General features: G+C 46.5%; 1 protein-coding gene across 2 annotated transcripts in view; it reads right to left on the reverse strand.

Moving 5' to 3' along the window:
* Usp10 (ubiquitin specific peptidase 10) overlaps nt 1-13776 on the reverse strand; it is a 58479-nt gene that overhangs the window by 12114 nt on the left and 32589 nt on the right. For both annotated transcript variants that reach the window (XM_020158544.2, XM_074055543.1), the window contains 5 exons: nt 12730-13740; nt 3219-3310; nt 2446-2555; nt 1792-1847; nt 1517-1620 (listed from right to left, as the gene is read on the reverse strand). In XM_020158544.2, the coding sequence (XP_020014133.1) occupies nt 1517-1620; nt 1792-1847; nt 2446-2555; nt 3219-3310; nt 12730-13740 (1373 nt within the window). The remainder of the gene's footprint in view (nt 1-1516; nt 1621-1791; nt 1848-2445; nt 2556-3218; nt 3311-12729; nt 13741-13776) is intronic.

Below are 13776 nucleotides of genomic sequence, written 5' to 3' on the forward strand. Positions count from 1 at the left end.
GTGCCTAGACTCTGCAAGCAAAATAGTTTATGCTGAAGACCTGGGCATTCAGGATTTCAGCTGGAGCTCCCATGGAAGCCCTGGTGCTGGAGGCTCGAGTGTGCTGTGCCGCAGCCCTGGGGTTAAGAATCAGCATGTTTTCCCTGGACTGTCTTGTCCCTTTCCTGAGCTTGTTCTGGATCCTTCTGCCACCATGACCCAAGCACACCAAACCTGAGGCTGCTCTTGGGGGCCTCAGCCCCCTCAATGCTAATGTAACTTCAGAACAAGTCCTGAGAGTGATCCTCGAGGGGCTGGGCTGCAGGAAGGCCTCCCTGGACGGCCTGTCCCTGCCTCCACTGCAGCGGGGGCCCTCCAGGCCCTCAGCGCCTGCACACCACCTGCCTTTACTGATCTGTTGGCTTGGTTATGAGTCTAAGTCTCACATTGGACAGTGAGTTTTTGAGGGCAGACAGCACAGACTTCACTGCCTTTCTGCATCCTAGTGCTCTGCAAACCTGAGTCAACACCAAAGCTGTATTACAGGCATTTAAAAAGGTCAGAAATCAAGCTGGAGGCGCGGCTCAAAGAGTAGAGCACCTGCTTAGCAAGGGTGAAGACAGGTTCAAACCCCAGTATCTCTGAATTGCTGCCACCCGACATGGACAGCAGGACACTCACCCCTCTTCAAAGCACTGCAGCTGCAATATGACTTTACTTAGTTTATTTTAGGGTGGGTTTGAACACTATTGTTGTTTTAGTCTTGGTTTTTTGAAACAGGGTTTCACTGTGTAGACCAGGCTGGCCTTGAAGTCTTGATCCTCCTGCCTCCACCTCCCCTGTGCTAGCATTACAGGTGTGTGCCACAACACCAGGAGAACTTTACTTAGTTGAAATAGCATTTTCTTGACTTTTTCTTGTCTGATTAAGTCTCCCTCAGTATCACTTCAACTGCTGTACTGATTCACTACAAATGCAGGCAAGGACAAGGAAATTCCAGTCAGCTGTGCTGAGGGTGCCCCGGGTCACTTGCTCCCTTGGCCTCATGGCTGCAGCAACAAGTATGAGAAACACCGAGGTAAGAGCCAAGGACGCTGAATAGCTACCACAGCCCAGACATGAAGAAGACAGAGGCCCCAGGAATTTCATCACCATGCCAACTCCAGGACCCAAAAGCAGTGCAGTGCACGACCTTGAAAGCCAGGCTCTGCCACTGGGTAGCCACGTGACCTCCCTTTCTCAGCGGTGACGGGGACAATGGTTCTACGTTACTCCCAGGGGTAGCTAAGGTAGCTAAGGTGGCAAAGCTCAGTGCGCAGAGCAGTGCTAGGAGCACTGCGGAAGCTCTATTAGCCAGGTCTAAGGGGACAACAGTCACACTCTTGAAATTCATCCAAACAGCTTGACCCCAACATAAAGCCGGGTCTCATCCTGAACACACAAATCCCAGTGCTGGAGAAAGAGGCAGGTGCCAGGTCAGCAGCAACTGCCAACACAAAGGCAACATTCTCCCCAGGCTACACAGAGCGCTCCACACCTTTTCAGACAGGCTGGACTTGATAACCGTCAGCAGTCTATAGATGTACGTGGGCTCAAAGGCAGCTCCCGGCCGGATATCCCTCACAACTTTGTCCCCGAGAGCTGCAAGAGAACAGGACACAGCTTTGTGTAACTAAAAGGATGTAGCTAAGGATGGACAGCAGTCACCCCTCACCCCTCACCCCTCACCCCGACCAGGCTGGAGACTGAGGACAGCACAGGCATAGTCACCTGTATTTAAAGACACCTCTCTGACTTCCCAGTATGACTCACCTTGCCGGGGTTTGGGAGGTACTGGCATGTTAGTAAACTCATTCATTAGCCGGACACTAAACATGGAAAGAATAAAAAATGAAGCAGTGCATTTTTTAAAAGGTATATGGTATTTACATCTTGGTTTTTTAATCACCATCTTAGATGAGTTATTTAGCAGTTGTCACACATCTGTTTTCTTTTTGATATTCTAATGGTGGTGCGGTGGGGCTTGAATTTGAGGCCTCGCACTTGCTAGTGAGACACTCAACCACCTGAGCTGCCTGTGCAGCAGAGCAGTGCATTTAAGATGTACTTTAACCAAAGAGCACTGACGCTCGAACAACATGAATTAGTATGAATATAGCAGGTTTCAGGTAGTCCATGTTATAATAACTATGAATTCTTTAAACTTTTCCATATGCATTTTTGGTCTGGTTTAGTGAATTTTAAACTGGTAAACACTGTAATGTTTCCTGCTCCATCTGAGGAACACAGATAAACAATGATCCAATTTCCATATAAGTTTCTAGCAAACTCCCATATGAGACTATGAACAGTACATTTTTTTAAAGACTCATCTGTAGAAAATCAAGAACTTTGTTAACTATTTACATTTTAATTATCTCAGGGCAAAATACCCACCCACTAGCCTATTTTGAAGCCCTTACTTACAAGCTATCAATCATAGGTGTGGACGTGCAGGGCCTTTGCACTCTGGAGTACAGAGGGATGAACTTCATCAGGTGATACATCGGAGGGCAAGCCACCAGTGCCTGCAGCGTCTGCACATCGGCAGTAAGGAGCGTAAAAGAAGCAAACAGACAGCACGTTTCCTAAAAGCACCTTAGACACAAGCGAAGTAGAAGCTGAATGAGCAAAAGGCCACTGAACCACTTGGACATGGAGCACAAAAAGGAATAAACTAAATCATCGCAAGGACCACTATCTTGTAATATCCACGTGAGCATCCATGAGGTCAGGTTTATGTTCAAAAACTTCATTCAGCTGGGTAAGATGGTGCAGCACACCTGTGATCCAGTGCTCAGGAAGCTGAGGCAGGAGGATCACAATGTAAGACCAGCCTGTGCTATAAAGCGAGATCCTACCTTCAAACACAAACAAACAAACAAAAAAATCAAATTTATTCCTCTGAGATACTCAAATCAGAACAAAATCTGCAGTCCCACGTGGACACTCTCTTTTGGTCTCTATTTGGGACCATTCCAATGAGAATAAAACTTGCCTGAGCCTATCATTCACAGGTCAACAAACTCTCCTTTTTGAAGGGTTCAAAGGTTGGGGGTCAGGAATCTCCATCTACAAGGAGGACAAGTTTCTGGATTCAAAATTCCCTAGCAGCCTTGGGGAAGCTGCAGGAGGTGTAATGCAGGCCAAGAGAGACCACTGCCACCAGCCTGCTCTGGGGACACGTCCAGGAAGGATACAGCATTGATGTAGCACCAGTTGCCTTTATTGATCAGCCCACGGGGCTGCAATGACACTGGCTTATGTATCAGGGTTACATTCTCCAACAGCTCTGAAAGAGTGAAGAGCACAGTTCAGAAGTTAGTGACATTCTCATGAGTGACATTAAACCATTCATAGACCTTAGTCAGGGAGCATCAGCCAACCCCTCAGCAACACATACATCCTAAGAAAAGTCATCTCGCTAAAGCCTCAGTCTATTCAACATCAAGTATGTTATTTGAAGATGAAAACTTTGCAAATTATGCTTTTCCCCCAACACCATCATTATGTATTTATCTTCCTGTGGGCATATACCAGGAATCACACTAGCCAAAAAAACATGTAGAATGATGTATTAGAGAATAGACTTCAAAGACACACACTTTTTTCCTTCAAGGCTAAGAGTGAGGCACACCTCATTAACTGCAAGGTTGCTCGGACACTAAACACAGGCGCTTTCCATCTCTGAATCTCAGCAGCTGATGCGGGGCCCGGCACACGGCAGTGGATGCCTGATGGCTGCCAGTGAGTAAGACAATCCTTCTGGTGACAGTGCATCCTGCTAACTAATTGCACTGCTTTTCCACAAGCATTCCAATCCGGAGACTGCTTTATACACTGTTTTATTACATTCATAAGCAAGCTTCTTATCCTCAGAGTCACCCTCTGACATCGTTCTCTCTAGCTGGCATCATTCTCAGCCTTAAGAAAACTATGAATGCCAACTTTACACAACTGACCGTCAGAAAGGCTTTACAACCAGTGGCTCACGTCTGTAATCCCAGCTTCTCAGGAGGCAGAGATCAGAAGGCTCCAGGTTCGAAGCCAGCCAGGGCAAATACCCAACACAAAACAGGGCTGGTGGAATGGCTCAAGTGGTAGAAAGCCTCCAAGCAAGCATGAGGCCCTGAGTTCAAACCCCAGTGCCAACCACCACCACCCCCACCCCCCCAAAAAAAGAGAAAGGCTTGTAATAGCAATAGCTGCACTTTTACAATCAGTGAGTTCTTTACCACTCACAAGTATTAATTAGCTATACTTAAATCCTACTAATCGAGGAGTACTGCCCTTGTCCCAGATGTACTATAAGGAAACTGAGGCTCAGAAAATTGAACTAACTTGCCTGTGACCACATAGGATCTAGGAAGCATGGTAGGGTCTGAATTTACAATCTCTGGCCATAGCACACCACCTGCTTTAGTTTCTAATCATGTCGCAGGAAAAAGTACCCATCTAAGGCATACCCTTCCCTACAACACAGCTGTACGGGCAGGTCCCAGACTCCTGCACAGGGCTCTCTCACACATACCCTTTCCTGCCATCTTCCTGTTTTCTCCAGTTAGGGAGCACAGGGATATTTCTGCATTGTTCTGCTTTTATAGAAAGTAAAGCACTACAGACTCAGAGAACCCAGGGCAATGTGTCCCATTAGGTTGTGCATGTGAGATTCTTCTCACTTACCTTATTAAAGGGCAGAGAACTGGGCCTTGAATGAAAATAGATCAGGTACAAAACTGAACCCCAGCACTGACAGTGCCTGTCATATGAGGGACCCCGTGCTACAAGCTTTATCCGGAATTCATAGTCATCATGGCAACCCCATCAGACAGGAGCCATTATGTCCCCATTCCACAGATGAGAAAACTGACACCACGTAACTGAACCAACCCCTGAACCCAGATCTACCTGACTCCAGTGGCCAAACTCTTTCCTCTTTAATACATAGTGGGCTCCACTTAAACAATCCTTATACTGGCTAGACATGGTGGCAATGTAACTGCAGTGCTTGGGAGGCTGAGGCAGGGGGATCGTGTGCTTGAGGCTAGCATGAGCTATAACAGCAAGACCAAATCAAAAATACACAAACAAAAACTCCCTTACTCCAAAGCTTCAGGCACCTGATTTTCCCCACAGGCTTATAGTCCTGTACTTGCAGTGTTACGCTTGTCTTTGAGCCATGTTGTCACAAGAATCTACAGTTCCAGTGTGCCAAGAATACTCACTCAGCATCATGACTAAAAGCCTGTGTATTTTTAAACACACATCACCACGGTCTCAAAGCATCACACCCACAAATCTTCACTGGAGTATTTTCACATCTCATTAACAACTAATGTTAAGCTTTTATGTAGCTGTAGTACTCAAAGTCAACAGCCTTCCTACGTGGGCCTTTGTTTTAATGGCATGTTGCCTTTAGCTGACAGCTGATCCAACACTTACTACACCTGCCTGGCAAACAATTGAGGGTGGCCCAGCTCTAGGCCAGCCCATAGGCCATTGGTGGCAGGCACTCGCTGTCCTGCTGCAAGCACAGCACACTACAGCAGACTCAGCAGACGGGCTAAAGGCAGGACATGGAAGCTGAAGAACAGACAGCAGAAGACGATCATGGCTGGGGTTGGTGACACCTGGAGGGACACAACAAAATGAGCTAGTCATGCTGTTTGTGTGGTGATGTGATGGATGAGTCTGGCTTTGGGTCAGCAGGAAGCAGCAAGATGACTCCAGTCAATAGCCTATGACACTCCGACCATGGAGTCACATATTACAGCCTCACCATCACACACACTGACCCTTGTGATTCAGGGCTGAAAGTATGCACTCTGATGACACAGCCAGCCAGAGGGGCAATGGGTCAGAACAGGAGAGAGCAAGCGTGGACTGCTCAGCAGGAGGCCTTGCTGAGGTGAGACAGGAGACAGGAACACACCTCAAGAAGGAAGGGCTAGGGACAAGGAAGGACAAACACAAGTTTCTGTATGGGAGAAGAACTCTCAGTCTTCCTGGTGACATGGGAAAAGACCTGGAGGTGTGAGAAGAGGTAGGGATCGGGCCTGAAGCACTGATGGGAAATGGAAAAGAACCAAGCAGGGCTGGGCATCCCAGATCCGGATTAAACTTCCACTGTTTTGAACATTCGATTCAAAAACATGTCAGTGGGACTGGTGGTGTGGCTCAAGTGGTAGAGCACCTGCTTAGCAAGTTCAAGGCCCTAAGTTCAAACCCCAGTACTGCCAAAACCTATATGGGCTGGCAGAGCGGCTCAAGTAGTAAAAGCATCTGGCAAGCAAGTGTGAGGTCCTGGGTACAAACCACAGTGCTGCCAAAAAACAAAACAAAACAAAAAAGCAAAACACTAAAAACATGTCAACCAATTGCTAAGAGTACTCTGAGTTCAAAGCCTCAATTAAAAAGAAAACAACTCAGGACGAAGCTAAGGCCCCTCTGGAAAGGAACACAGGAGCAAGACAGCGGAGGACTTTCAAGTTCTTAAGTGACTGAGAAACACTGGGGAACAGAGAACCCATCCTACCAAAGTCAGCTACAAACCGATTCTTTTCCCACATGTACCTGGGAAGATGTGTACAAGTCAGAACTGCTAGCTTCTACACCAGCCCTTCCCTTGAAGTAATTTGGCTTTCATTTGCTTATTTGACTATTTGACAAGTAGGCAGTTGGGAAAAAACAAACAAACAAAAAACAGCCAGGCACTGGTGACTCATGCCTGTAATCCTAGCTACTTAGGAGGCTGAGAATGGAAGGCTCAAGATTCCAACCTGGGCAAATTGTTCAAGAACACCCCCTACCCCAAATCCCCCATCTTCAAAATAACCAGAGCAACAAGGATGGGAGCTGTGGCTCAAGCAGTAGAGCACCTGCTTTGCAAGTAGGAAGCCCTTGCTGCAAGTCTCTGTTATACCCCCACCCCCCCAAAAAAAGAGAATAGTTTTCCTGTGTCTTATTTCATGACATCAAGTCCAAATGTCTTAGCATCACCTAGTGGCTGGTTCAATAACCGCACATGACAGAACCCTCCCCACAGACACCTGCAAAGTCCGGAGCAGAAGCCCTGGAACGGGAGCAGAACAAAGGGAGCCCAAGACCCTGAAGCCTCCTCCCTGAGGGTCCCTCAGGGTTTCAGCACTGTGCCTGCCTTCCCTGTACACCAGCATATCCTTCCCTGGAAGAAGTTCCTTTAGAACAAGACCTCACACTGCCAATCACTCAACAGAGTCCTCTGCAACCAGGGTAAGGACCCAATGGCCACCTGTGTCTCCAATCTGTACCAGCATCACTACCGGCTGCATGGTGCACCCCTCCTTTCATCCTGCCCACCCCACCCCACCCTCTGCAAACCACTGTTCTCTTGCTAAGAGGACCTGCTGTCTGTTCCTTCCTTATCTCATGCGTTAGGCTTCCCTCAGGCAAGGCCAGCCATTGCTCACTGCCCTGGACAGTGTGTGTGGCATACAGTGCGTACTCACTAGACCACATACAGGGGGAATTAAGCATCTGGAGAGCCACGTCATCGGTTTCCATGACTCTTTCAGCTTGTTAGAAATGGCCCAACATACTTTAAAGGTCATGTTATCTCACTGTTAAGAAAAACCATGTGAGCAGCCCTGTTCCAAGGGCAGATGCTCAGGCGCCCAAGCCAGCAATACCTGGCTCACACCCAGGCTCTGCTAGTTCATTCATTTTGCTACCTGGAGCTGGTCACTTAACTCTGGAACAGGTAATGAGCTGCCCCGTGCATGGTGACAGAGAGGAGAGTGACAATGTATGGATAGCGCCTGACATGAAGGGCAGCCATTACAGATGCCGCACAAGCCTTATGAGAGGATAAAGAGGCAACAAAAGTGGGAAGAAGAAAAAGGAAGTTAACTTACACAAGCATTTGAGAAAACAACTTTCAGCATCCCAAACAGAAATGTTAACTTGATGTCCCCAAAATTTCAACTTCAGAACATTTTGTGAATACATACACTTCTCAGAAAAGTAGCATTTCAAAAGGAATGTGACTGCAACAAGCATTCGGACTGCACAGCTCATTGCTTAGGATTGTCTAAACATCCTAAAGCGACATCTGTAGCATGCTACACACAGCTGCAGCAGCCTAACACGTCACACAGTTGGCTAGCGTGCCCCTCCTCTGCCACTCACTGAGAGAACACAGGAGCAAGGACTCCTGTCAAGGTCAGTCCACTCTCACCTAGGGGACTTTTTTTTTTTTCTCCCTGTACTGGGGTTTGAACTCAGGGCCTACACCTTGAGCCACTCTGCCAGCCCTTTTTGGTGATGGGTTTTTTGAGATAGGGTCTCTTGAACTACTTGCCCAGGGTGGCTTCAAACTGTGATCCTCCTGATGTCTGCCTCCTGAATAGCTAGGATTACAGGTGTGAGCCACTGGTGCCCAGCTCACTGAGGGGACTCTAACCAAGAGTGAATTCTACTTGCATACTTCACTTATTCCAAGCCTACATCCAATAAACACTATTATCATGGAAGTCAAAAGAATCAAAATGAGGAAGGGTGACCACACAGGACAGAAGGCAGGGTACCTGTGAGGTTGGAACTTGGCTTAGCTATTGTATCTTCCTTTAGGGCAATTGACTAGCAGTGGACTACAATAGCAAACTTGTCACAGAAGCATTCTTTTCAACTGCTGACTGCTGGTGTCATTTATCACTTAAGTCCACTCAAAGAGCTGACGTTGGAAGCACGGTCCCCCAATCCATCTTTCTCCTGAGAGTTAGTGAGGCTGGCCAGAACTGTGTTTATAGAGTAGTGAGAAACGCCAAAATGACTCATAAAAGATACAAAACTGAAACCAGCACCTCCACTTTTGTAAAAGCACAAACACTGAAAGACTGAATTCAAGTTCAACCTGTTGAAAGAGAAAAAACCCAAGGTGCTTAACATCCTGCTTTAGTTCCTAACTAGGTGGAGGACAGCAAGGTGACCAAAACGTACCAAACAAAGGTCTCAGATCAGTTCTGTTCCACAGAGACACAGACCAGCCAGGACACACACATGGAACCAGCGACCTACCACCAGGGGGCCTTTTCAGGCAGGAGCACATTACATTATCACTGCCTTTGCTACTTGAGAATTTTAGGAAGAAGGCAAAATATTTGAGGACATTTCCCACAAAGGGGGCAAGCATGACATGATTTAGAACCCACCAGAACAAAGAGCAGCAGTCCTAGGGCCGGCGCATTGTCACTTACACTGAAAACCCATGTGAACGTGGAGATGGAGTCCTCTGGCAGACGCCACTGTGACCATCACACACCACCTAGCCCAGTCTACAACGTGGCAGAGAGACTTCGGCAGCATGATTTGGGAGTTGCCCAAGACTTGGTTTACCTAGTTCTTTTTCATTGGAATTTTATTTGGGCACTTGATCCAGTCTCTCTTTTGCCCAGCTGATGCATGATTAAAAACACAAAATACAAGCCAGGCATCGATGGCTCACATATGTAATCCTACCTACTTGGGAGACTGAGATCAGGCGGATCATGGCTCAGCCCAGGATATTAGTTTATGAGACCTCATCTCCAAAATAACCAGAGCAAAACAGACTGGAGGTGTGGCTTAAGCAGGAAAGCGCCTGCTTTGCAAATTCAAAGCCAGGAATGCAAACCTCAGTTTCAGCAAAAAACAAGAAAGACATGAAATGCAAAATAGCTCTGTGTTCTTTGGCTGATTTGATAACAGTTTAGTAAAACCCCAGAAGAGGTTTAGTATTGATGAGAAGCAGACACTTTATGTCAAATATCACATGTGCTGTTCGCTCTGGTGTCTGTGCTGGTGGAGAAAGGCAGCAGCGCAAATGGCCCTTCAACTTGTGCACCTGTCACCCTCACGCCAGAGGACAGCAGTCACTGTAAAACACAGACTACGTAAGAGTCTGTTTCCTCTTGCCCCCTTCCTGCCTGAGTTACTCCCAATGAAAAACAGCCATAATGCCTCTAAGAGTGAGGTGTAAGCAAGCTGACACTAGACCCCTCTCCCCCCAGCATGCCTATTTGCTTAGATTCACACTTCTTTTGGGGGAGGGTTAACAGCTCTCCCCTCAAATCCTCTTACCTTTGAGGACAGGGATAAGCTGCACAGAGGAGATGGCCTGGCACCAAGAGGTGAGTGCAAAGGCAGGAATGGAAGGGGGCCCGATGTGCCATCCCTAGTCTTCTCTTACAACTGATTTCCTTCCTACTTTGTATTTCTCTTTTGTTTAGAAAACAGTAAGTTGGCACTTAATTAAGCAGACTTCTTGACAGGGGAGATGATCCAGAAAAATGAACATTTAAAACAAATTGGAATAAAAAACTGACTATGGATATTACCCAGAGAAGAGAATTCAAATCAGAAGAGATGTGTGATAAATTCTTCTCTTTCCCTCTTTCCCAAAAGTTAACATAGTGACAGAGTAGAACCAGCTAGACTCTAAGAAAGTCAAATTCTCTTATAACCAACATAAAAATATGTTTTAATGGAAATAGAACTTTACTCAGCTAAATGCTGCTTAAATAAATAGGTTAAGGCACAGTGGAGCATGCCTGCAATACCAGCACTTGGGAGGCTAAGACAGTCAAAAGTTCAAGGCCAACTTGGGCTACATAGCCAGACTTGTCTCCCAAAAAATAATAAAAATAATAATTTTAATTAATTGATTTTAAATTAATTTTTTAAAGTAGTTCTATACTTAAAAGTATGCCATTATGGGGAAACTGTGGTACTGAAATTCGACTTATGACACACTGAGTATATATATCTCGCCATTTCTTTACAGAAATCCACACGTACAATATGATGAAAAGAGAACAATTCCAAACAATCCCCCTTTCCCCAAGCCCTGGATGACCCCAGCAGTATGGATACAGGAGCAATGCTGAAAACTGTCAACAAGCAGGCTCAAAAGAATGATACTTCTAAAGAAGAGTTAACAAACCTTTCTAACTGCCTAATCAACACAGGATTAAGAAAGTAAGTGCTGGAGAAGGCAGGCAGGCACCTAGGGCACCCACTAACAGTAACTGTGTCTGCATGGCTGGGCTGCGTGGCAACACTCCCCTGTACTGGCTCAAGTAGGCAGGAGGTATCTACTTGCCATGTTACACAGCATGTGAACTGTCCACTTTCATCACAGGCAGAACACAGCAGACACATTTAAACTCCTAAGACTGGGTAGAATGCTCCAAAAAAATTTTGTTAAGTTTTTCTGTCTTATTTTAAATAAGAATGAGAAAATTTCTCAAGGATAGGAGGTTTCCGTTGTGAAGTAACTTTCAGGAAACAAATGCTCTCATGACTCTGAACTCAGAATGCACATTTTAAAAACACGCCCCCCCCCCATGCAATTTGAGTTACAGGTTAAAAATAAATAAAATTGTGTATTAATCTATACAAAGGCCAACTCTTTGTGGAAGTGGGCTCTTGCGATGAATATATTCCAAAAGAAATCTATAAAACATACATTAAAAAATCAGACCCATTGTGGCACACACACATACACAACACACATACACTACACTACACTACACTACACAACACAACACACACACACACACACACACAAAGGGTGCCCTCCGAATTCTTTTCCCATTTTAAGAGGCCTCCAGAACACCAAGATTATTCAGAATGTATTTCGTATAAGGAATAAAATGTTGTTATTGTTTGTTTTGTTTTAATAAGAGAAGATCTTATTACCCTTGCTATTAGCCAGGCAGGCCTCACACTCACGATCCTCCTGCCTCAGTTACTGGATGCTGGGATCACAGTGTGCACCAGCACACTTAGCTATAAATGTTCCCTTTTTAAAAAACATTACGAGCTGCTATCCCCCTACTATCAAAAGAACATGTTTTTATTTCTGATAGAATTCTGAGTACTCATAAAGGCTATGCACTTTGCAGCTTGCTACTGCACCTGGTAACGAACACTGTCAGGTGTTCTGAAATGTCCAAACAGAAAGCACTGCACAAGAAGACCAGGGTGGTGCATGCCTGTAATCCCAGCAGTTGGCTGAGGTGGGAGATTCACAAATGCAAGTCCAGCCTGGGATAGACACTGAGACCCTGTCTCTAAACAAGCAAAGAAAAGGGGATGTGGGGTTCAGTCCTGCTGTTCCTGTCATCCTGACTTCCTATTCTCTCTTAAACACAGTCTGTGACTGCTAGTTATGCTGCTTTCTATATTTACTGTGAATTCAAACATTAATCTTGGGCTGAACTCGTATTTTTCTTTCCTGTCAAGAGCACCTCTTCAACAGAAAGTCACCAAAGTGAAAAGGGCTGTACTAGTCACAAAATGCCTTCTTAAAGCTTAAGAAGTATAAAAAAGAAATAGTAGAAAGCGAGCACCAGCTGGGGGTTACCTTAGAAAAGTACAAATAACAAGTATAACACGGAATAAGCTTGCCACACGTTCAACAATGGAACAGAATTATTTGATCAAAAAGCAAGAAATGGAATTTGTCAATAGAAAAGGACTCAAAGACAGATGGATGCTACTTAACCCCTCCTCCCTCTTGTTCTCCCAGGCCATGTGCACACTAGGCAAGCACTGTACCTGAAGGGCGACTCCAGCCCCCGTTTTTGTTTTTATATAGCCTTACTTTTAGTGGCTAACAGTCCACATGAGCGGGCAACCCCAGATGGTGAGATGTGCTCATCCTCCACTGGACTTGATCCTATTTAACTATACCTGCAATCTTGATGGCTGCAGGATCCTCTGAAACTGGAACAAGCCCTTCTTTGACTTCAACCTGCTTTTCAGAGACCAGGGGAGATGGAGCCGGAGGGGAACACTTAGTTTTCACATACGCCATGGGCGAGGAGGAAGAGGGCACAGAGTCGTGGAAAAGGCTGGCCCAGGACTTGGTGGGCTGGCTAGTGGGAATGGCGCTCGACGCAGAGCCTGCGCTCTCTGGCTTGACAGGGTCCATGTCTATGCCTCCCACTGTGTGCAACTCCACACCGTTGGCAGCTGTGCCCTCGCCTGAGGATTCAAGTATCTGCCCATTAGTGACTGGAAGGTTCTCAGTAGTATGGGTGCCAGCGTATGGCTGTAGCACAGCTGTCCTTAGCAGGCCATCTGCAGGGAGGCAGGGCTGCTCACACTCAGTCTCAGGGGAGCCCCCAGGCGCCCCTGCAGTCCTCGCATCACCGTCCAGAGCTCCTGGGAACAGGCTGTCAGGCACAGTGTCACTGATGAAGTCCATGGCGTTCTGGGGGCTGTTACAAGTCCTGGGCGAAACCGATGTGAGCATATCCCCCACAAACTCTGCGTCCTCTACACAGACATTGTTTGGGACTGCTGAAGTGGCATGGCCGTTGACCAGGGCTTCTGGGGAAACGCTCTCATCAGTGCCATCTTTCAGGTAGCTGTAATATCCAGGTGGCCGCTTTTTCTTCTTTTTGCGCTCCCTTTGTCCAAGGCCGCCGGAGACCCCATCATGCTCCAAAGCTTCGACCTCTGCACTGGAACTGCTACCCAACGGGAGGGCAGAGCCTGGGTACTGGCAGTCGATGGAGCTGTAGCTAACTTCTTTATCTATGCCATCAGCAGCCTTTTTGGAAGTTGCACAGCCAAGGATAAATTCAGGGGCCTGAGGGTTCAATGTGCTTGAAATACCGTAGCTGGAGGTTCTGGGCAAAGTGCCACTGGGCTCAATTACTTCATTAACACCAAACTCAATTCTCTGATATTCTTGTCCTGTTTAGAAAGAAAACAATTAGTAGATATCCTATC

This window comes from Castor canadensis, chromosome 15 (assembly GCF_047511655.1).
Source record: "Castor canadensis chromosome 15, mCasCan1.hap1v2, whole genome shotgun sequence".
Lineage (NCBI taxonomy): Eukaryota > Metazoa > Chordata > Mammalia > Rodentia > Castoridae > Castor > Castor canadensis.